Source organism: Diadema setosum, chromosome 9, assembly GCF_964275005.1.
Source record: "Diadema setosum chromosome 9, eeDiaSeto1, whole genome shotgun sequence".
Lineage (NCBI taxonomy): Eukaryota > Metazoa > Echinodermata > Echinoidea > Diadematoida > Diadematidae > Diadema > Diadema setosum.
In genome coordinates, this window is record NC_092693.1 from 14,609,903 (window position 1) to 14,635,818 (window position 25,916).

A 25,916-nucleotide genomic window follows, 5' to 3' on the forward strand; every position below is an offset into this window, starting at 1 on the left:
TCAACCCTTAGGTGCCAAGGACCTGGTTTACTTTGGCAAGCTTTTTTTTTTTTTTTCTTTCTTTTTCATCACCATCCAGCAATCCCTCCCACGTAACTTGACATACATGTAGTTAAAAAGTTAGTAGGCCCGCTCAGGTGCAAGCCTACCAATAGAATGTGCCTCAATCCAACAGGAAGGCCATGATTATCTATGTTACTCGGAACATCATGGAGCAATGACAATATGGCAAACTGTGCTATTAAAAACAGGTCTTGTGTGACAATTCCAACAGCCCTGCCGGTCGCTCCTAATGGCTGAAACCAAAGCAGAGAGGGCGAAACCACGCAGACGAGAGTGATTCCATGCCCCTTAAAACCCCTCAGTGTTAACCTGTTGACGGCAAGTCCCGGCTATGCTCGGGCAGGTGTCTATAGGAAATGCATGTTGTAGCAAAATCAGTGCATTCTCAAGGGGTTAAGGCATTGTTATCGGCATTCAGGAATACATCCCTATATGACCCAATTGTCAAGTGTAGCAATGTGTCTCAGTCTGACAGGAAGGATATAGTGACATAATAGAGATTAGGGGATTAGGTAATCTCTATTCACTGACAACTATTAGCAAGTGGGCTTTGCTAATGAAGCACTCCAGTGTACATACCAGTGTGTGAACAAATCACGCTTGGGCCCGAATTCACGAAGGTGGTACAATTGAAACCATGGTTTAAACCATGGACAATTTGTATGGCCTATTTCGTTATGAAATCAGTCATTTCGACAACGAAATGGTCATTTTGTCGACGAAATTGTACCAACTTTGTGCTTTCGGGCAGTAGGGTTACACCACATAGAGAAGAACCCCCCCCCCCAAAAAAAAAAAAATAATAATAATAATAATAAATAAATAAATAAAAATAAAAATACTAGTAAAAAAAAGAATCCTCCTTCATACATACAGACTGTATAAAAACATGGACATGTTGGAGTTGTAATTGAACATGATTTGCTAATTAGCACAAACTGAGGCACAGTAAGAGCCTTAAAAAAAAACACTACATGATCTAGCTAATGGCACTATTTTGCAGTTCGAGTAAAAAAAAAAAATGTTATTCATATCTTGGAGACACAATCTCTGACATGAAAATAGATCTGTGGTACATTTACATCACACATTATGTCAATATATAATGTATGCACAATAAATAATCACACTCTCTCTTAGCTTTGACACTGTGTTATGTTTAGACAAGAGTAAGGTCAATGCACTTCATTCATGTACATGTAATGCTGACATCATCTCTTTGACTGCGTTTCCAACAGATCTGCACCTAAAAAAAAATTACAAGGGTCTGGTAGATCTACTCAGTTTTAAAACACTGTATTCACTTATGGCAGTCGTAACTGGCGGCGCTTCCAAAATAAGAAGGAAAGATGATTCAATGGGTAATGCAATGAGTCAGGTGCATTGCTACGTCAGTGCATAAATCAACTACTGTTAGGCATACTGAAGCACCACAGTTATGGACGAAATATACACATGCACATTAAAGGTAAAACATAGTTCTGTGCGCCTGCAGAATTATCAAATTTTGGTCCAAAATGTACTATGTATGCCCAAGAAATGTGTGGAATACTGCTGTAATAACAAGATATTCATCGTCAGATAATAACAAGATATTCATTGTCAGATATTCAATGTCAGTGCATAAATCAACTACTGTTAGGCATACTGAAGCACCACAGTTATGGATGAAATATACACATCATGCACATTAAAGGTAAAACATAGTCCTGTGCGCCTGCAGACTTATCAAATTTCGCTCCAAAATGTACTATGTATGCCCAAGATATGTGTGGAATACTGCTGTAATAACAAGATATTCATTGGGTAATGATGAAAATGCAAAATATTAATAACCAAAAAAGGTTTGCTGGAGCCGCAATTTCAGAACGGGGTCAGGTTAACTCTGATTTGGGGACAACTCGGCCTCACTTTGACGGCGGGGCCGAGTTGTCCCTCTGGATTGTACAGTGTTGTACTATGGGAGCGCTTTGCGTTCTGGCTGGTTGCAGTTATGGGCTGAGTTGATTCAACGCACGCATACAAAATGTAACGTGCACCTATGTACAAAATATGGCGATCACAAACTGCCGTATATTGTCTGAAATAGGGCCGAGTTGTGCCTGGATCCTTCTGGAATAAAAGTCGGCATACCAACTTTTATTTTTCCACCTATGAATCAAGGCACTGAAAATGCTCAAAATGAGTTCATCTATTTTAATGTAGGCCCATACACATACATGTACCATACCACAAGTGCTACATAGTAGCATTCAGCCTCATCGTTTCTCAAGCATAAAAGCCTCTAGACAATAAAAAGTTGAGTCAATGCATAAAGAATTGCACTAACTTGCACATAGTAAGTATCAATTCTGTTACAGCTACATACAATGTACATGACTTGTGGACCGGTCACCCTAGAGAGAAACATTAGAGTGAAGAACAGACATACTATAGACCTACACATTGTATTTGGTTTAAACACATGGTAACTTCTGTTGCTTGTTACGGGGGGGGGGGGGGGGGGGGGGGGGGGGCCTTCAAATTTGAGAAAAAAAGATGATTCCATGGGTTATGCAATGAGTCAGGTGCATTGTTATAATCATCTATTGTTATGCATACTGGAAACCCATAGTTACAGTTGAAATAAAAATTAACGTAAAAAACAGCACTCAAACCAAACAGGTCTATAGCACAACTATACGTATGTTGTAAATAGTTAATAATTACTGTAATATTCATTGGTTCCTAGACTGCCCAAGTGAACTACATGTATAACATCAATCAATCACCAATGATTTCCCATATGGCTGAGAGAGATGGGTACTTCCTGTGTCACTTTAGTATGAAAATGAAAGCCTACAGGAAATACATGTACTTTTCTCTGTGCTACATTTAGGTCTGCACAAGAAACACACAAGTGCATCAAGCGGAAAAAGGAAGTATCAAAACCCGTCTTGGAACAATACATTACAGATGGGATATTTCCGCAGGAGACTGTTTAATGTAGATTGTACACCATGTCATGCAATGTTTTCTTCTGTACACTGTATGTTACATTGGTGGTATGCTGAAATAACTTTTGTTATATACGGAGACTTCACACACAATTCAAACTCATCTAAAAAGACATTTATGCCACAGGCATGTACTGGTGATTACGAGAGCATGCGAGAATGGTGTCCAAGATTTCATTTTCGATAACTATGTACTGTCAAATGCATACTTTAGAAGCATATTGTCATGGTATCGGGGAATGAGGGACACCTCAAAGACAATCACTCCTTAATTTTGTGTGTCTGATTATCACATGTAATTTATCTATCATGTACATGAAACTCACAGTTCTTTAGCAAAGTATATGACAAACATCATCTGCGAGAAAAGAGTACATGAAATTCTGGCAATTGAAACAAGTGTGTCAGAATGAACAATCTGATCATGGCTTTATCAAACATTTCTATGGACATTCCGGCTGATTCCTCCCTGCAAGCTGCAAGACAATACACGCATAGTTTTGTAATACATACAGTTGTATTTTTAAAGGACAAATTATCACGGCAGCAACATAAAATCTTTAGTATAACTAGTGACAGTCATAGAGTGGGGTGAAACATTACAAATAAATATAATGTATTGCTATCATGTCCATCAACTGGGATGCTCACAACTTTCAGCCGTAGAAAGTTGGAATACCATAAAAAAATAAAGACTGATAATCCCCCATTTATGAGTCAATCTCAGTCACATCAATCTGCACATCAGAAATCGATTTGGTTTGACAATGATTGTCTACCATGAATAAACTACATGTATATCAATATCCACATTATCATTATGGTGGAAACAAAATTACTTCTACATTACAAGCATCTTTGCAAAGGTGATATGATTACATGTACATGAATATTTTTGTACTTGTGACTTAAATTGTGATCAACTTCTTCACCTGTGTAGGAAACAAAACAAAAAGAGATCTAGAGGGGAAAGGGATACTGAAGGGGGCATCGGAGAAAAAAAAACCATGGTCACATGTATGTATCCAACATTACTTACGGAAGGAAGTATGCTATAAATTTTGATAATTCTGTCAAATCTATGAAGACACATGTTCTCTTTTTAAATTAGTTACTCCAAGCTGTTTTTATGCTCTTAACATGCTGAAAATTATCATATGAAGAACTAAAATAACATGTGGATACGTATTTCATGAAAAGGCACAGCAGCAACAAGTTAAGACTTCCCGGCTATGGTCTTTAATGTCAGACGATCAAGTTGACTATTTCGGTCCAACATTAGTAGGCCTAACCTCGTCATAGAGCAGAACAAATTACAAAATGTATTCTTAATTTCATCTCCTTAAGTGTACTTTCAGCCAAACGTTTAGCTGCAGAGGTATACATGAACATTGTATCTACCCAGTACTAGCCTCAATTCTACAAGTATAAAATTCCACTGGACATGAATTTGAAAATCTAAAGATGTTCTTCACAAAAAGTTTAGGATCCAACCAACACATGGCATATCTACAAAGTGTATGCATTCCTCCGGGTCGCCAATGATCGAGCTTCTCAACCTTTTGCAAGCCAAGGCCAACTGTGACTCCTAAAAATTATTTAAAGGACCACGCATCAAATATGAATCTATTGTATGTTATCTTTGATACTGATACTGCGGCCTGTCTGCAAAAGCTTCAAGGCCTACCGATTGAGAAGCAAGGGTCTTTGGACGCATTGACACAGATCAAAACCATAAACAAACCATGTACAGTGTACATTGTAAGCATTTCATGCATACCACCTCTGAAATATAGACCATGGACCTTGCGTTTCTCTTCAAGCACATAACAATGAAATAATTGATTTTCGACTGATGTCGTGGGGCTTAAGGTGCAAATTTCAGCCCCATTAACGTTATCACACACCTCTCTTGAGCTAACTGAATGAAAGATTGGTTACACTACTCTGCAAAATCGACTGAGTAAATCGTTATGCTGTTGAAAAATATAAATAAAATTGCATTTTTATGACACTATGGTCTGGACAGTTTACTGATATCATTTGCATCAATATCTTATTTCTGCATTTAAAACTTTTGCATAGTTCCAGAAAGTGGCAGTACACAGTCTGTCATGAATACCCTGTCTGAGCACCTTATGTACAATAACGACACAAGATTACCATCAAAGGAAAACAAAAAGCCTCTCATACATCAGGTCAAGTTACCAGTCTTTAATATAAGCCATGGTGTCTCCTTCTGAGAAGATGGCTGGAGATTAACTGAAGTACATGTAAGATACTTGCTTCATTGGTATCAATCACTATGAGATGTACAGTGTATGTTGGCAGCAAAGTGAAAAACCTGGCAGTCTTTTGCATATGAAATTTCATCGGTATTCAGTCAAATTAGCTGATGTACTAATCAGTTAAGAGAAAGAAAATAATAGGAAGAAACATTAAGTCAGCTGCCTGGAATTACTCTATGACATTTTGCTGTGGTCTGAGAAGAAGACAGTGTGAAATGTCTGATCTCCCGACAACAGGCCTGTTTACACTAAAATACTAAGCTCAATTTCCTTTCTTCTCTTGGCCCAAACCCTGGGTAAATGTCAGCAACAATAATATATTCATAGGGTTGCTTTTCAGGGTTGCTTGAAATATGATTATAAAAAATAGGCAGTTTTAATTGAAAAACATGATACCAGTCTAGAACAGAAATGGATTTAGTTTAGCTTAAAATATGTGTATTTCTGTTAGTAATACCACGTAATTGCATCTGTGGTAATACTGCAATATCAATTAGATTACACAGTTGACACCGTCTAGTGCTTCGTCAGATACTGATTACTATAGTAATTACATTTGTAATTGTGCACTATGACGCATTAAAGTGTTAAAGGCAGGACTTCAATTATGTTTTTGAAAGATTCAGTACCCTTCAAGGACACTTTAAATGAATGATACAAACCCTTGATCTGGGATACTGTTGGCAGGTACTGTTGAGTTACAGTTGCGGTAACACGGATAAAGAAAAGCAGTGTCCAGTCAATGGGGCCAGTTTGACAGATGCAAAAGCGGACATTGCTGGTGCCTCGCAGGGGTGGAGCAGAGAGAATTTCATCACCGCTGGGAATGCTTGCGATGGCCGATCAATCCAGTGGCCTAGAGTTTAAAGTGTAGGAAAGCTTGACCATGAGCGGACCAGCAATCTCCTCAATCTCTCGGACCTGCTCAGTGGTCAGTTCCCTCTGCCAGGCATCGATGGAGCGCTCGGTGAAGGCCAGCTCGTAGGGCAGCTTGTAGACACTGCTCTTGGCTGCTTGCACCAGCTTCTGGAGATTTGTCGGTCTCACCGGAATACCTGGAACGGACATAAGAGTTTTGATGGGTTAGTTCAGCTAAAGAGGCATTTTTAGTGCTCTGTAAACCAATTCATACATTTTGAAATGTTGTCTCCAGTAATGGGGATAGAAGTTCATTTTTTTCACAAACATTTTGAAGAAAGCTAGTGTCTTGGTGGAGCTAGTTTACTCTTTGATTTTATCGAGAACTAGCTTGACACATGTAGTGATTAATGTGTCACAGTATGTGTAGTTAGGGTAGAGTGTTTGATGTCAGTGTAACGGGGTTTGTACACGGCATGTGTAAATGCATCTACAAAGTGCATGTAGTTTTGTATGGTGAATTGATTGTCCACTGCAAATTTAATATGTTAAAATGTAAACCACAGTTCTCTAAAAATCACCTCTCATCGCCTCACAATTTCCTCAGAATTTATATTTACACACATTTCAAAGACATTCTACAAAACAATAAGAACAGAAAGGCTTGTCTGGAAAAAAATTCTACCTGTTTAACTCCATCATCCTGTAAATATAACACATATCTGAACTGTTTGTCAGTTAGTATGTCAATTAAGAGGAGTACAAATGTATCCATTAAGCGGTACTTTATTATGCAGAGACTACTGTACTTGAGTTGCATTGAATGCACTCTGCAAAGGAAATATGTCTTGGCATTCCTAAGTAGCAGATGAATGGACTGTTTAAACACAAAAGAACTCGGCAGAAATGTACCCTGTCCACACTGGCAAAAAGCGTAGATTATAAAGTGAAAACAGAACAACCCACCCACACTTCTCCTTTAACCTGCCCAATATTATTTCCAATACTTGTTTCTCAGTATAATGAAAGGCACTCACAGCTTATAACTTTGTAACGCTCCTCTCAAATCAATTTCATATTTTTCATATGGGTGAAATTGTCAGTCAATTTACCCCTCAACATGCCTACTGATTTGCTAGCCTGTTTCAAGTTGGTCGCCAGCCAGTATCAGATTTAAGATACAGTACTGTAAAGCTGTTATTTTCACATACAGATATTTTCACGCATAGGAGGCTGCAGACATTTTTACAAGATGTTATTTTCACGATTTGACACTGAGGCTTATTGTAACTGAGCTATTACCCTAGCGCATGGTGACATTTTTGTGTGCTGTTGAATTTGTGGTCCAACTGGGATTTGTGAAATTCACAAAAATCAAACCCTTGTGAAAACAATAGCTTATACAGTAAAGGGTGAATAATATTTGTCAATTCCAGCAAAATACACATTGAAAATACAGATAAAGCTTGGGATAATAAAGTTTCCATTCTCACTGAGGCAAGTAACACACGAATGTTTCATTTCCACAAAGGTGAGTAAAACATGAACATGGCAAATTAAGGGAGATCAAAATGTGATGATAGCCAAGTACAACACTCCTACTCGAGCCATGTGCTGCACAAACAGATGTATGAAATACAAAAATCTCAACACAAAAAACAATTATTCCTCCTGCTTCTTACCTATGTGATTATGAATCTCTTTTCCTGTTTTCTCTGAATCCAAGACAATATCTTCTAGCTTGACGATTTTAAGTGCTCCTAAAGGCAACTCTTCGGCATTCCTCATTACTGCTTCTGTGTGTGCCACCCATATCCACGAAAGAAGTCGCAAGGCAGAATTTCTACTAGATGAATAGTCTGCTCTCAGTTTTTCAAATTCCCATGCATACTCCCCGACTGGCAGGCAAGATTTATCAATACTCTCAAAGAGTTCTCTTACTCTCTTTCTTACATCCATTGAGTTGAAAAGTTCTTCCGATTTCCTGAGATAGTTTGCTACAAACGCTCTTGGGTCACGTATAATGTGAATGGCATGAAGAGTGTTCTTCAAAATGGCATTTATCCATGGCAATTTCAGAGCCCAACCACCGCTTTTGAGGAACACAACACCCTGTGCATTAGGGTACATTGCAAGATGGTTCTTGAGGCTCTCTGGAGAATATGTCTTATAAATAATGTCATTGTTTTCCTTTTCCTGAATTTTTGGTTGTTCCCTGACATCCTTTGCAAGGAGACGTCTGCCAATTCTTCTCGCGTCCAGCAGTTCTTTTGAAAAGTGGACATCACTCTGTGGGTTTGAGTCTGTTATAGAGGAAACAAACAACTCAGGGCTCCATCTCAAATCTTGAATCCACTGCCTGAGCTTGGTTGAGTGCAAGGATTCACTGTCATTCCATTCGCAGGCATCTGTGATGGGATTGACTTCGATGCCATCCCCCTTGGGGAGTTTCACATACTGAGATGGAGCTACCATATACACAAAGTCAGGATTCTCGTGAAACAGCCAGCTGATGATCTCAGCTCCAGATCCTGGTAAAGATGTAATGACCACAGAGGGCAGCATTTTCTTGTTCAACTGCTTGGAAGGCGGCTGAGGCACAGCAGCACGGGCAAAGTTTTCTTTCGAGTCATCAGCATCACACTCAAACCAGCCACAGTACTGTATATAGCAGACCCAGAGCAGAACCCACATGAAGCAGACCCCAAGACCCATTGATCGCAGTTTGTTCCTTGGTCTGTATCTGGACCTCTTTCCACACAAGAAGAAGCTTATCCCCAAGAACAGGAGTGTCATGAGAAAAAGCCAACCCACTGACCATGAACTTGCTTCGATGCTATCATCAACCAGTGTGTCTTGGGATACACCAAACTTGACGATCTCGTCTGGCCGACTGAGTTTTTTCACAGTCGCGTGACCTGGGTATTTGAGGTATCTCAGTCGAGCCACCGGATCGGAGTGCTTGGTGCTGACCATGATTTCATAATCTTCTTCGGATGTACCCACGAACATGGTGACACCATCCTCGATGCTCTCAAGGAACTGCAGATTCTTAAGTTTGATTGATGGTCCACAGAGGATGTACGCTAGTCTGGTGATGCGTGGAGAGAGCTTGATGGTCATATTGACAAAGCTAGTCTCGCGTGCCTGATACTGAGAGGGCTTCTCATTCTGCACGACTGCGACAGGACTCCTGCCATCAGAGCTGATCCAGTACATACCATACTTCTCTCCTTCTATCATGATCATTGCACCCTGCAGGAGGCCTGAGAGCTTGTCCAGTTCAAAGCTGTACTGGACATTTCTGAAGTAGGCAGCCATGTGTGTCAGAGGTGAAGACTCCGCCGCCTCTACGTGATCAAACACCAGAAGAAGATTGGGATTCAGTAGGACCAATGAGCGGTACACAGAGTCCAGCTGCATAGATGGATTGTATGCAGTAACAGCTTCACCACTTACAAATAGAAAACCATGAGATGTAGTTGCTGTAACGATTTCCCCGTGATAGTTGACAAGATCTGGGTTCTTCCAGTCAAGCCACTTAGCACATTCACCAAGCTGCCCTTCCCATGGTTCCATGCAGTGGCTTGTTGGGGAAGGGGAAAATGTGAGAATATTGTTGTAGTAGGACATTTTGGACGAGTACAGCCCATCTGTCACAAACAAACGTCCATTCGGAACAAACTCAAATGTATTCTGATCGGGATGTTCATGGCCAGGGTTGAAGCTGTTCCAACCATTCATGGGCCATGACAAGTACATTTTCCTCTTGACAACGTCACTCATAGCAGCTCCCATGAGATAACTGGACTTGAATGACACAAACGTATCGTTGGGGTTATGCGGGTCTGTACTGCTGTATGTCACCACTCCCCAGTCTGGATACAAGTGCATGGTTGGAGTGCCACTAAAAGGAGGAGCTACTGCTGGAATGTTCGCATCATACCAAATGTACTCTGTGTGTATGGTGCACCACCTTTGTGAATCTGCAGACTTCAGCTTTTCAACATCTGTATTAGGATCAGGTCGGTGCTTCCTTATTTCTCCAGCCAGCCAATTTCCCCAGCCTGTCTTCATGACATAAGCATCCAGGAACACAACCTGGCTCTCTGGCCCATAAAACCAGTTATGATTGGAGTCAGCAGCACTCATAGTCCTCTGGAACTGAGGCTTAATGGTGTGATAGTAGAACCAAAAATGTTCCTTGACCCATGTGTCTTTCGTGTGATCGATTCTGAAGTGCCGAAGAGCTAAAAATAGGTACTGCATGATAGAACGCGATGTGTATGATCCATATGGTACTCCTTCATCTGATGAGCCATCAACAATGTGATTAAAGAGCTTCATATTTTGTTCTAGCTTATAGACAGCAGACTCCACCCACTGCTTCCCTTCTTCAAGGTGAGCATGGACGATCAGAGCCCCATGAAGGAATGCAAGTAAGTTAGATGCTACATGGTTCTGTAAGTAAAAATGGCCCCAAGAGCGGATTTTGGTGTATCTCGCAAAGTCCTTGGTCTCATTCAGTATCCGCTGCAGATAGAGCTTCTGCCGTTTGCTGTCTAATGTATTGTAAATCCAGTCAAATGCTGTAGAAAATCCCGTCAAGGAGTGTGCCACAGGCACTTCATCTGTTGCTGCAGCAATCACTTGCCACTTTGGGTGTCCAGCCATTAGATCCATATACTCTAGGAGAAAGATCTTTGCCTTTTTGTCCTCAGGATGAAGCAAGGTGTACAGTGCAAGTGGCGGCAAATTGTTCCCATAAAACTCATTCCATTTTCCGCCAAACACTTTGTAATCTTTCGGCGGCAAAAATCTCTGTGGGTTGCCCATCAGGATGTTGACAGCAGAGTCTATCTCTTTGGTGATGTGGGCATGAGTGGTGCTGGCTTTGGCCATGAGGTCTGGAATATCTCTCTTGCAGAAGTAGAGGAGGGGATGAGTCGTGTATTTGGGTTTGTAGTTTGAAAAGTCGACCGTCAGTGCATCGGCTGCACACATGAACAGTGGGTATAGCGTGAGAAAAAGGATGTGAATCTCCATCATGCCTTGCAAAACTGTTCTTTAGTCAGGCAACCTCTCCAAGTCTACGACAAAGTTCTGAATGTCATGAGAAATCAGAGCAATCAACGAGCTGTGACAGGCGCCTGGTGCACTTCTGCTTCAACAGATTTTGAACTTTCATGCAGTCTGGAGGTTGCAGCTGTGTAGGACGAGATTGACGGGGAGGTGCCAGCTATCTCTGTTTCCTTCCCAATCTGCAAACAGAAGAAAAGGTAAATGAGAAAGGATTAAATATTTCAGTCCCATGGAGAGGAACGTGGCTTCTAAACTTATCAAGTTATTGTAAACAAGCATCTTTATCATATTATCTTAATATACAATAAACTGCGGCTGGAGAGACTGCGGATTTGGACAACTATTTCAATTGATTAGGGCTCTGTTGCAGAAAAAGTTGCAATCAAACATAAGTTAGGTATTAGCCAATCAGAATTGAGTATTCAGAGACTTATGTTTGATTTTCTGACTTATGATTGATTTCAACTTTTATGCAACAAGGCCCTGATGTATTCATCAAAGGTACAAGGAATTCCAATCAGTTTTATGTATACTTTCTTCAAAACTGTACTGTACTCAAATCCATTCCAAACTCAAATTAGATAAAATGTAACATTTCCTATGAAAGTTTAGCGAGTTGAAAATTTGAAGTTTAGTTTTTTTCTCTTTTCTTGCTTGTTGAAATTTTTCGCTAAGAATACTCTTTTTTCCCCTACCAAATCCATTAAAAAAGAATTTTGATTACTAGAGTTAAACACCAAAACTGGTATTTTAAAGACACAATATTTCACTTTTGGCCCTTTCAGTTGTGACGATTTTTGGTGACAACAACAATGACAATGAGTTTTATTTCTTATAACGGCTCTCCTCCTGTGGCATGAAAGAAATGCAATTTGAGTATAAAACTACAAATGTAGATTGTATGTGCTGTAACCACAATAAAGTGCCACATTATTGTTTCAAGGAGAATGAAATCCAAATATACTGTACAATGTTCATGTACATGTGAATTGGAGGGAATGCAGCAATATTAGCAATACTTAGCAGCAAAGTTTGAGGAAAATTGGACAATCTGTTCAAAGAGTTTTGAATCTTTAAAGTTTTGGTGCAGTCATCACTGGATGAGAAGACTATAACACTCCGTGACACCATGCATGGACAACAATATAACTTACATGTAAAGAAAATTCAACATATTTTTACTTTTCCAGCATTAGGACAGAACACTTGAATTACCTCTTTAAAAAAGAAGGGAGAATAATATTACCCTAACATATGCCAGTAATCAAGTCAAGGGAATGTGTACCTTTCATGGAAAACAACATTTTGTGAAATTCTCTTTTATATATTTTCTTTATACATTGATTTCCATATGTGGCATACGTTTATAACAGATCGAAGTGGTCTTGGCATCCAGTGATGGCTGTACCAAAACTCTAAAAAGTCAAACTTTTCAATGTATCATCCAATTTTCTTCAACCTCTGATGTTTTCTACAAATAGGCACAGCATTCACTTAAAGGCATAGTTTACCATTTGCAGATGAAACAAAAACCCAGCATTATTGCTTCAAAATAGTTCTAAAATGTGATTTAGGGGTAGAAACAACCACTGTAAAAATTTGAATCCGTATAATTGATGTCAAGTGTTGTTAAATACACAAAATGTGAATAATAGTTATAATAAAAATGTTTATAGATTAAACCGTCTACAGTTACGGTTTATTGAGAAAAACACTGATTTCTCCTTATATTTTAGGCTTTATTGCAAAAATTTTATATGGTAGGATGTTTTATGATACAACAGACCTACACATATGCATCAAATGTGATATCTTGAAAACTTTTGAAATCACTGCTCCCAAAGGTAAACTGGACCTTTAACTGATGTGTACACTTGGGTTTAATTCCCTTTTTTTTTATAACTCCTGCAAGATATTTGAATTACATGAATATGTATTGTTTGACTGAATAGATGCACAGAGCTCTGCAAACACCTCCATTGCCACTGAATTGTTATATTTCGGAAACTTGAACCAAAAATACATAAGGGCTGCATACTAAATATGCATTCACTGTAAACTAGTTGTTGAGCACACAATTGGAATGGAATCAGGCACTGCCAGAAAAATACTACAATAGTTGCAGATGGTAGCGCATAAAACCAGACAGACAAAGTGGCAATCAGAGTGATGCTTCAGCGTCTCGTTCTTCTGGTATATAATACATGGATGGTGTATGACGTGATGGCAACAATAGTTTGTACTGATCACAGGATGAGTTCCCCTAAGCTTCAACCATTTCCCTCTTGATCATGTTTTGATTATTGCCACCCTAATGTATGTGTTTTGCTGTGTTTTGCTGATCATAAACTATATTGTATAATGACAATGCATACTCGGTGCACACAAAACATCCATTGAAGTCTACCTCTTGATCCCCATTCATACACCCATATCACATACATTATATGTGCAAACTTGGAGACTGTTCATTCTGAATACAATTACGGGTATACAGTGGGCCTGAACAAATACAAATCCTCACAGCAAACACAGAACCAAGCACTGGTTCTTCCCTGCTCAAGTCCTAATACAAACAAAGCTTTATAAGCTCATTTCTAATTCTCTGTCCTAAACAGCCTACAAATTTTTCTGGTTCCAGTCATGGTTTGGGGAGCATCATATCCATGCTTTATCATTTGCTGACTGCAGTGAAATTCAGCAACTAGGATATAATTATTTTGTTTTCCTGTTCCAGGTTGGCAATGTTATCTTTCTTACTCAAATTCTGTTTCCAGTATTACCTTGGGCATATCTAGTTCTCTAGTACCCCTTTTATACTGGGAGTTAGCTCACTTCAGGTGCGGACCTGAAGCAAGCTATTAACTCTCAGTATAAAAGGTCAAAAAATAGTTAGTCCGAGCTAAAGTTAGTCCCCTCTAGGGGGGTGGATCAGGTCAGCTTCAGAAGCAAGCTTACTTCAGTATAAAAGGTTTGCGAGTTTAGCCACAGCTAAATTCACTGACCCGTGACCGGAGAGTGTGTACGGTCCTTCCGGGTTGCCAATATGTACGTTTACTGCTCTACTGTTGCCACCGGTGCACTGTGTATTACGCAGCGCATAGGTGTGTTCGCTATTGGGTATAACTCTCAATGCAATGAACTCTTTGAACTAGCAAACGACATGTTTAAATCGTAAGGAAAAACAAAATAGACCAGCTCAGTACGTATGATACACTATACACACACACACACACACACATATATATATAATATATATATATATATATATATATATATATATATATAGACGATGAAGACAAACAAGTTGACATAATATGCATTAGAATCCAACTTCATTTATTTGTAAACCAAATTTTCAACCCTTGCACGGATCTTCCTCAGGGTAACAGTGATATTTGTATTTGAAGCTCAGCACAGAAAAATAATAATAATAACAAAGAAATGCGCCTGGTTGTCAGCTTAGAGTTTGAGCTAGCAACCAACACGCACGGTTGTTAGCTCAAAATTTGCGTCGTAATTGAGTGTAAGGATTTTGCACTCATGAAGATAGCGCAAATTTTGAGCTAACAACCGTGCGTGTTGGTATGTATTTTGCACGGCTGATAAACGATCAGTTTGACTTGAAAATGTCTATGTCTTACTTCTTATGCATTTTATAAAACATTGTTACATCATAATTGAATTTAAGGATTTTGCGCTCATGAAGATAGCACAAATTTTGAGCTAACAACTCTGCGTGTTGGTTGCTAGCTCAAACTCTAAGCTGACAACCAGGCGCGTTTCTTTGTTATTATTATTATTTTTCTGTGCTGAGCTTCAAATACAAATATCACTGTTACCCTGAGGAAGATCCGTGCAAGGGTCAAAAATTTGGTTTACAAATAAATGAAGTTGGATTCTAATGCATTATGTCAACTTGTTTGTCTTCATCGTCTTCATGCTCTTATTCCAACACGCAGATAATAATACCATTATATGTATATATTATATGCCAATGACTGGTTGAATTTCGTGAGTAACGTACCGTATAACAACGGAACTGAATTCGTACTCGTAAGCAAGCATAAAAACTGTCACCGAATTTTCGCGCTCGTTGGAAGGACAGCAGGATAATGGGGGGGGGGGGGGTGATAGGTCTGATCTCGCATGTAACCTTGGGTGGTCGAGAATGGCAGTATAAAACGACTTGGTCCGAGCTAAAGTTAGCTCGCTTCTGAAGCGAGCTAAAAGTCGTGCCCAGTATAAAAGGGGTATAGGTGACATAGATTGCCAGATATATGCAGCTGTAGGTTGATATTTTGCACAAAAAAAAACAAACAGTAAAGTAACAAGTACTGTAAAAGTGGACATTTTTAAGCAACTAATTTTTTCGTGCTCAGCCAGGTAAGAAGAGTTTCACATGTTTTTAATTAGGTGTAATCAAGACATCAACTACTGGAACATATAGCAAGCAAAAATGTTCGCATGCTTTTAATTTTGGGCTAGTTTCTCACAGCGCGAAATGCGTGAAAATTTCAACGACGCAAAAATTTCCACTTTTACTGTACAAATAGTAGTTCACTGCCTCAGCTGTATTAAAATGATATTGTGCTGTACTTAGAGAATGCTTTTGCATAGCCGTTATATTTTCCTTCATTGTGATAAGATACATTTCTTGATGATCACACATGAACCCATACTGTACATTGTAATTGCAGAAGTTCCGCATGCATGCAATACATCAGGGGCCCCATTTCATAAAACTTGTCATCAGTGACAAGTTGTCATAGATGTGACAAGCTAGTGAAATCCTTGCATCTGATTGGCTGAGAGCAAATTTGTTATAGAAATGTGGCAGTTGTCACTGATAACAAGTTTTATGAAACGGGCCCCTGCATGGACGTGTGATTGCAACCAATACTACTGATCTTTACAAATTATACATTGCTTTTAAATCCCACAAATTTGTACATAAAAGTATTGAAAATTAATGTTTCATGTCATTATTTTATAACAAAATGATCTCTCCTTAAGGATCACCATTGTAGATGTGTGTTTCAACTTACCTAACTTATCTATACTCTACATAGGCCTACTGTATGTACCTTGCTACAGTGTGTACAAGTACGTGTAAGTCAGGTAAATAAGTTCGTTTTATTTCATTTGAGGAATGAAAAAAAGCATGTGCATCTGTGCGGGTCATTGGGAGCTTTGAGTGGTACTCAAGTACCTGTAATGGTATCACCACATAGAAAATGCAGATTTTCACCTTAATAGTACCGGTACACACACAAACACACACACACGTACACCAAACTTATCAAAAGCTGACCAGCTAGTTCATTCAATAATTGTTATGTTTCACTCCATCATCCATACATCTCATGACCTGTACACAGTGTACTCCACTTTGTAGGGACATGCCTCTCCTCTTTGATGAATGACATTCACTTGTATTCATGACTTCATCAACACTTTGGTTGATTTTCCTCCCCCCCCCCCCTTTTTTTTCAACTATAATCAAACATAGACATAGTGAGATTATTTCTTTATTGTTCATTTATCTCAAATGTAACGGATTTCGAATACAGCTCAGGTGGCATCCAATCCAAGGACCAAGCCCAAGGTGCACAACGAACATTATAACCCTAAACCAAACACTTTCATCATCTAGTTTTGCCTTGTCTTGTGTGCAGTACATTGTACATTCATGTGGCTACCCTGCTGTCTGGCACTCTGCTCCGCTCTGCTCTACCACAGCCAGCGGACGTGGCCCGTGGGTGGGCTTGCGCAAGTTGATGAAAAGAAGCACTATCAATTTGTACGTGTGTTCTTTGATTACTCAGGGAGGTGATTACTCACCTATTGAACAATGTATGTACGCGAGTTGTATGCCCCGCATCATCACAACGACGGCAAACTCTCAATATTTCTCCTCCAAGACGATAAACGGTACGCTGAAATCGACCTCGACCTCAAGCTCTTGTCGATGGGATCACGTGAATGACTCTAATAGTGAAATTGGGAAGGAAGCACACCGTCAAAATATCGGTAAACGTTGCCCAGCAGTTCCTTCCATGAACGACTTTTCACTTGATGCATCGCCCGCACTCACCCGTACCGTACCCGTGTGTTGTTGGCAGCTAGCTCAGCGCGCAGGCAAGGCATGCATGCATGCAGCGCAGGCGTGTGGTCGTACAACGTGTGCACATACCGCACGGTTTTTTCGCTTGCCACATCAACAAGCCAAAACGAAGTCCGGTCAGTGCCTAGGCTTAAAAACTAGCGCAGATGTGCACTGGTTACCCGAGTCTTTCAATTTTATACACGGACTATGTGAAATAATGGCCCGTAACAATTAAGACAATATATGTAATTATGACTCACTGTAAGACTTCCCTCTAACCATTTATCTAACACATCTACTGAAACTTTACTCGACCCCATATTCATAATGTGTCTGAGAAATAAAGACTATACAAAGATCAATTTGAATGAAAGTTTGTATTTGTCGGCCCCACCCTTATGAAAGAGTAAACCCTGAAGGGATTTATACTAGCTTCGTACTCTATTAACTACAGTAAACACTCTAATATAAGCTCTTATAAGTGCATCCTTGACATCACTACAAAAACCAATTATCAGTGTCATGTCGTGTACACAAACGGCAATGAGCTCAAAATAAAAGAATGGGGGAAATGAAGCGAAACATTCAGTGAGGTTCATTGGCCATCTGTCCATCAGTTTAGTGCATCGAACAATTTGAGTTACAAATTTACACTGTATTAGAAAATTGTGTAAATTGTGTAAATTCTGTAAAGGGGAGGCGCATTTGCAAAATTGAAGGGGGCGCAAGTACCTTTTTTTTTTTTTCTTTTTATTTATTTTGTTTTAATTTTTTAAAAAAGAGGGGGCGCGCGCCCGGCACGCCCCCTCTGGATCCGCCACTGCAGCAGTAAACCGTGTCGCGTAAACCGGTGGGCCCCTTATATACTTCCCAGGATTAATGGAATTCATTTTGCTGATTAATTATGTGACTGGAAGCACGCTGGGTGATTGCAAAAACAGGTGAAAGGCCATTTTCAAACAGAAGTCCACAATCTCAGACAGAGCACCAACATTTCCAGTGATGCCTCACTTACTGGTTGGATATTCTTGAGGTTACGATTGAAATTATCCTACGTTTTTATCATTATAATTATTTCTCTCTTTTTTTTATAGAAATAATCGCAAATATCTAAAATAAACATGGGATTTAACTCTTCATACTATATAGACCACGTTGACATCTGACTCCTGAAGAGCTTTTTTTTTTTTCTTTTCTTTTCTTGTTTTTTAACCCATGCATCATGTCCCTGTTGACCCAGAGTGCATGAATGCAATGGGTATAGGCCTATATCTGGGAATGCTGCTATTGGGGAGAATGGTGATCCCCCCCCCCCCCCCCCCCCCGCTAGGATGATGCTAATGGCAGGGGTCCTCTAAAGAGCAGTGCTAAGACCGAAGAGACTTTATACCTGAGTATATACAATTATCATTACTGTTATTAGTAGTTGTATATATAGGATCATTATAATTACTACGAAGACTCAACAAAGAGGGGGGGGGGGGGGGGGATTATCTCCAGAGGGGACACTTCACTAAATTGCTCAAAAGCCAATTACGGAGAGTGTGTTGAATGGCGTTAGTTGGTGATCACTATAATACACTAATTACAATTTCTGACTGAATGGTATCGAGGAGCAACATGAAAATCATTAATCAAAAGCACAAAGTGGCTAAGTGGGATAAGCTTCTCACGTTTTCTTGAATTAGAAAGGTACACAATCACATGAAAAATCAGGATGGGGGATAATGACGCTATATCCTCATACATGTCTCCCATTTAGTGCAAATACACAAATAATTTACTTAACATAATATTATTATTCAGAATTCATTCAAAGAGAAAACAAAATATATTCTTCATAATTATATATCCAATAGGGTCCTCTAATTTAACAATATATACGGGATTCGTTAAAGAGATGGCCATACATGCTTTTGAAGAAAAAAAAAAGCAAAACAGTAAAATCTAACCAGCTCCTATACTAGTATTTGTACTACATGCAGATAATGTGCGCTCGAATATGATGCAAGTTTTATGGCAGTTAACTTTAAATTGTAGCAGAGCTTTTAGTAGCCTATACCTCCTTTTAAATGGGTGGATATGCAATAATAATTATACATCCCCTGATACAGTGACAATGAAGAAACAACAAACAAACAACAACCAGCTTAGAGAGAACTTTTTTTTTGAAATAACAAAAAGATTCGCACCTCTCACATCATACCGTTGTAGAGAGCGAAGCTAAGAATATTAAAGTAATAAAGTAATAATAATAAGGTCTTATTTACCCAGGGTAGCCTCTTCAGTGTTGCCACTGCTCTACCAGGGCCCTACCCTAGCGTTGCCAGGTACCCATTTATACACCTGGGTCGAGAGGGACACAGTGGGTAAAAACATCTTGTCCAAGGACGTAAGCACTGGGCGGGATTCGAACTCGGGTCCTCCGATCGGGTAGAATGCACGACACAAAAGTCCTGTGGGAAATTGTACTTTTCATTTTGATTAAAACGCTGTGCCCGTTCAAAACTTGAACATCAAAGAGGAATTGATAGTTTTAAAAAAAAAAATACCATAAATTTGCAAGTACAATGAGGATTTGACGAAAATCGCATAAAATTCGGGAAGTTATGAAATTGAGAAGTTTCGCTAAATTTTACGAAACAATTCTTGAATATTTTAGTCAATATGATTCTTCAAAATAGGAACCTATAGTGAGTTGATGATGTCATCACCTCATAACTTGTCATTTATTTGTACATGAAATCTTGAAATTTCTAGGGTTTCTTTGTTTGTTTTTTCAAACGCAATATGCCCCAGTCTCAAATGATATTCTATCTGACTAATCATAACTCAAGTTATTCAGCCAGGAATAACATTGCATTTTACAGTTTTTACAGGGGAAGAATTGATTTTTTTTTTTTTTGTGTACACCATTAATGGAAAATACTTGTGAGGTGACGGCACATCAGCTCAATCATTCGCAGATTCATATTTTATTCTTCGAGAACTGTTTGCAAAAATTAGCAAGTCAAGTTAAACTTTCCTAATTATACCGGTATCTTACTTGTTTTTATTTTGACCAAACTTTCACTTATGTCCTGGCAAATTGTTGGTCTTTCTTGTAGGCACAAGTCTTATTATTGAAAGCAGTTTGCCACCTAAAAACATACTTGAGAGAATATAAAACAATGTCTTCTAACATTACCTAATTCATTGTACAAACAGTGCGATTATGTAATGCAACGAGATACGTTAGTTACGTCAATGCTAACGACAATACGTGTGGAAAGTGATGGGGAAAGTCATTCAAAACGTATACTGGATATCTTTTTTTTTTTTTTAATATACTGGATATCTTCATGTAGCCTATTTGTGTCTGTATAAGAAGGAAGAGTTGAAGCAAAGCGTGATTAGGAGGGCAAAGTCGCTGTGAGTTAATAAGCAACGGAAACCGCCCATTACGTGTCAGGTGTTGAGCAGAGATTCGCTGTCATAAAAATAATGATTCTACAGCAAAGTGGATGGAAGTTAAATAACGCTGCCAAAAGTTCAGACACGGATCTTATCGAGAGGTAACTTCCGCTCCTTTCTGAATAGAAATGCTTGATGATGTGTGCTGCCCCGCGTGCCCTCGGTTTTTTCAATCCATGTTTCAGAGGAATGTACAAAAACACAGGATGCAGAGCTTGTACTTTCGACTTTCAGCTTTACAAAACGTGTCGAGATATTACTTCGTTTTAAGAAGAATTTTAAGAAGAGATTAGGAATCCTTGAAATCCGTGACGAATTCTGCAGTAGTTTGCTATAAAAGAATGGACACACTCTCATTCATCCCTTTGCGGATCAACAGATTAAAGGAAACCCAACCCAAAGAGCAATGTGGATTGAGTGAAAGCAGCAACATTAGATATCAGTGAAAGTTTGGAGGAAGATCGGACAATCGATGCAAAAGTTATGAATTTTTAGAGTTTTGGTGTTGAAACCACTGGATGAGAAGACTACTAGAGGTTATGATGTTGTGTGGACAACAATATTATAAAGAAAATATAAAGGGAATTTCACAAAACTTCACTTTTCTAGCATAACGAAAGAACACTTGACTAATCGCTTTCAGAAAGCAGGGGGAATAATTGCTCTTAACATTATGTCAGTATCAAGTTGATGGAACGTGTAAATTTCATAAAAAAGGAATTTTTGAGGAATTCCCTATATATTTTCTTTATATTGTTGTCCACACATACGTCATAACCTCTAGTAGTCTCCTCATCCACCGGTTCCAACACCAAAACTTTAACAATTTATAACTTTTGCATCGATTGTCCGATTTTCCTCAAACTTTCGCTGATGTGTTCTAATGTTGCCTGTTGCTGCTTTCACTCAATCCACATTGTTATGATTTTCTCTTCGCATCATAGGGTACAGTGGGCGAGAGGGAGTGGCTAGCTCTACCAGGCCTCGGGAAAAAGAAAAAAGAAAAAAGAGAGAGCTCCATCAATGCAAGACAGATGAATGGATTCAAAAGATTGTTGTACTCAGACGCGTGAATGGATGTATTTCGATTTCTTTTGTCATAATATAGTACTGTGTATGTTGTGTTCAATTAGAAGCCACCTGCGGGCGCGGAGTGCAGTGATTGGGATTCAGCTAGTGCTTCAATTCTATTCTGTCTTTATTGATGAAGCCCCTCTCCTCTCAAAGTTTCCGGTCGGATTTAAATCCCCGCTCCCGTTAGAAACTCTCTGACATGCAATCATTCATTCTTATCTGTTCCATCGGCAAAATGTTCATCGATATTCATGCAAATTACAATTAAATATCACTTTCGAATATCGCAGTTTCGATCTTATATCGTATGCTTGATGTTGGTCTTTCCGATTCTATTCTTACAGCATTTTTTTTTTAAACCCATCATGCAGCCTATGTTTCACTATTGATGTTTTCATGCAGATCAAGATCAACATTGCAAACATTATTACAGTTTATGACGTCTTAATTTGCGCGATGCAATATTGATGTACGACTTTACGCATCAAGAACTTACTTTATATACACCATTCGTTTGCCGTAGTTTAACTATACACACAGCCTTGTCGTTGCACGGCGTCTGGTCGGACTGCCACTGTTGTGGCCTAATTAATATGTGACACAACAATGGAAGTAAATTGCGTGGTTGAAGACTTACCCCGGTCGAAGAACTGAATCTCACAAGTCACAAGCTCTACATCTGGATAGAAAACAAAAACAAACAAACAAAATGTCCTCAAGTACTCCAATCTTTTATTAAACTTTTACCAAATCCCTGGAGACACGCAAAAGAAGAGGTTACATTTGCGCACAAATTTCTAGAATGTGTGAAATTTTAACTTCATGGGGAAAAATGTTATAATCAACATAATGATGATCATAATAGTGATGAACTGGTCTTTTCTGTTCAGAGTAACCACGTTACCTCTTCATTGTCAGCACTGCTCTTTCCGAAGGTTCGTTAATCCAAAAAATGATATAATGTTAGTTATTCCAAAGGTTCGTTAATCCAAAAATGAAATGAAGTTTGTTATTCCACAGGTACGTTCATCCAAAAATGAAAATAGGTTCGTCATTCCCAAGGCTCGGTAATCCAAAAACGAAATAAGGTTCGTAATTCCGAAGGTTCGCGCAGTTAAAGGGGATGGCTAGTAACTGATCAGTGGGAATTAGTGGGAATGCTGGGGATGATTGTTTCAATCCTTGTAGGATAGTAAGTTCATTTAAGAGTACATTATATATCTATTGTTGTGTGAAAATTATTTGCTTCAGAATGGTCTCATATTCAAGTAATGTGCAGTTTAATGTTTCCAAGGTTAGCATGCCTGTATACAGTGACGGGGCGATCGTTAACGGCCCGTTAACGATCGCCCCGTCACTGTACCATTCTGAAGCAAATAATTTTCGCACAACAATAGATATATAATGTACTCTTAAATGAATCCCACAAGGATTGGAACAATCATCCCCCAGCATTCCCACTGATACCCACTGATCAGTTACTAGCCATCCCCTTTAATACGCACCTTCTTTCCATTTTCGGATTAACGAGCTTTCGCGGAATAACGAACCTCATAGACTAGTTTCATCTTCGTATAAACGAACCTTTGGAGTACCGAACCTATTTCATTTTCTGATAAACGAACCTTCGAAATAACGAACCTTCGGAATAACGAACCTGCGAAATAACGAACCTTCGAAATGACGAACCTTCGGAATAACGCCACAAATTAATGTTCGGACTAACGAACCCTATTTCATTTCAGGATTAACGAAAACATCTGTGTATAGATAATTTGTGTTTCGGAACGACGAACCTTTGGGATAACGAAGGACATCACCCTTGTTTATACCTCAGCACTGTCAGGTATCAATTCTACATTTTGGTCGAAAGGAATATGATGCCTAAAAACACCCGTCCTGGTACATAAGCATATGATCGGTAGGATTCGAACCCGAGACCTCCGTTCAAATATCAAGAACATCATATCCACTAAACCACTATACCATAGTGCGCTCAAGTGATTTAAGCTCATACACACAACTGAGACTAATTTTGTCGCTAACTCGCAGGGTGGCATATTTCACATAATAGGGCCTATCGATAGATTGACAATGACTCTGCAGTTTGATCTTTGTATTATAGCTTATTATCATTCGCTAGGATCAGTTCTGTGAAGCGACGTGATCCAATCTTGGATGCAATGAAAGATTTACACATCTGAATCAAGTCCAAGGACTCGGCAGTAAAATTGTTTGTATTTTGCATTTGTATCAAATTTGAGTTCGTCGTTGATTCCTACTCAGCTATCCCCGTTTTTCATGACAAACTTTCATATCCACATAGGCCATGCCCTGGGACTTTGCCCGTTAAAGTGGTCATTGGTGTTGTTGTTGTTGTTGTTGTTGATGATGATGATGATGATGATGATGATGATGATGATGATGATGATGATGTTGATAAAAGTATTCTAATTAGAGTTGTTTGGTCACTTTGGCTCTCAGCTATTCCCAATCTCTGGCTCCAATGTACAGGGGCCATCCAATGATTGACTAATTAATACATTACTTTCCATCCCTTGTGATGCGGGACTTTGTACAGTAATGGTGTTATCCATGCAAACCTCCTGATAATCGCACAACAGCTAAAATGTCACTACTGATTGAAAACATTAGAAAAATCTAAAATTCCCTTATTTTGGTGCCTGATTTGATGAAACTTTAGCCATCAAGCTCCTCAGATATCACATCACAGTTAATGCTGCCCAAGTTTAACCCAAAGGAAAAAGAGAAAATTCTTCGGCTTATGTGGATTTTAATTTACATAACATGATTATGTTCATATCCATCTGCCTTTCACCTTGTGCAAGACTAGGTAAAATTAGCTGTATTAATTTATCAAAACCCGACTTGAACTTGCTCATTAACCAGGCTTATGATTCAATCATCATCACACTGACACAAAACAGACATATACAAACAGAATCATTGAAAGATTTATTCATTTATTGTACTGTTTCCAGGTTCAATAGAACAAACATTGATAAAAACTGTTACCACTCCCGTGCATACATCCAAAATATTTTGTTTTACTCCTCCTGTCTAAACCTGAATACCGTGTGAAACACTACTTAACCCCTTTGAGTGCTTGGAGTGCCGAATGGCACATGAAGCGCCATAGCATTGTACAAACTGTCCACTGTCCCTGGTACAGTGTACAGAAAGAGTTAGGTTTCTTTCTGTCCCAGATATGACACATCAAAATATTGACTTCGTTGTTTCATCTATGAATTTCATATACAAGCATGGTGTAGATTCTTTGTTTTCTCTCTGCAGAAATGTGTGCACACTGGTGCAGATGGCATGATGGACACACTGGTGCAGATGGCATGATGGAAACACTGATCTAACCCTTTCTGCACGAGACTGCCTCTGTACAATGAATTTTTCAAGAGTTTCCATGGTAAAGTCCATAATGCTCTCCAGATATAATTACATCCGTGCATTAGATGCACTAACAAAAGATATCACAAGGTAACACACTCGATTAAAGGCAATGTACAGGTACGTGTAGTCTTTCCTCGCAGACAGCAGTAGTGTAATGCATATAAAATCTGGGACAAAGACAAGAAGCAGTTTCTTCATCGTAATACAGATGGCAAGCACAAGGTCTGAAAAGCACAATGTAACAAAGACTACTGACAGGCTACATGATAACAAAATACATTGTACTTAAAATGTGCACATAATTGATTACAATTTCTACATATGACAGGATCAGAAGTTAAGGTGGTCACTGGTTAGGTTTGTATGTATGATCATGTGTACACACACCACATTGATTACATGAGACATTAAAAAGGATGTTTGCTACAAAATGGTTGCTACGTGGAACCTTTTCAAAACAGTGATTTCCTGTCTATAAATTAATCATTGTAAGTATGTCATACTTCTATTTAGCAGGCTTTGTAGACAGGTTTGACTGTATAAGAGTCGAGTACTTTAGTCTGGGAG

The 25,916-nt window shown here is 39.0% G+C and overlaps 1 protein-coding gene across 1 annotated transcript; it reads right to left on the bottom strand.

The window, feature by feature from the left end:
• Positions 1 to 6,181: 6,181 nt before the first annotated feature.
• Positions 6,182 to 11,254, bottom strand: LOC140233115 (dermatan-sulfate epimerase-like protein). Its single transcript, XM_072313229.1, has 2 exons — positions 7,888 to 11,254; positions 6,182 to 6,402 (listed from the first exon to the last, which is right to left on the bottom strand). The coding sequence occupies exons 1-2, from the start codon at positions 11,252 to 11,254 to the stop codon at positions 6,191 to 6,193; spliced, it is 3,579 nt and encodes a 1,192-aa protein (XP_072169330.1). The 3' UTR covers positions 6,182 to 6,190.
• Between the last annotated feature and the right edge of the window lie 14,662 nt (positions 11,255 to 25,916).

Coding starts and splice junctions, on each gene's coding strand:
- LOC140233115 (XM_072313229.1), bottom strand. CDS start 11,254: ATGATGGAGATTCACATCCTTTTTCTCACGCTATACCCACTGTTCATG. Junction 6,403..7,887: donor AGAGATTCATAATCACATAG/GTAAGAAGCAGG, acceptor TGTCCGTTCCAG/GTATTCCGGTGAGACCGACA.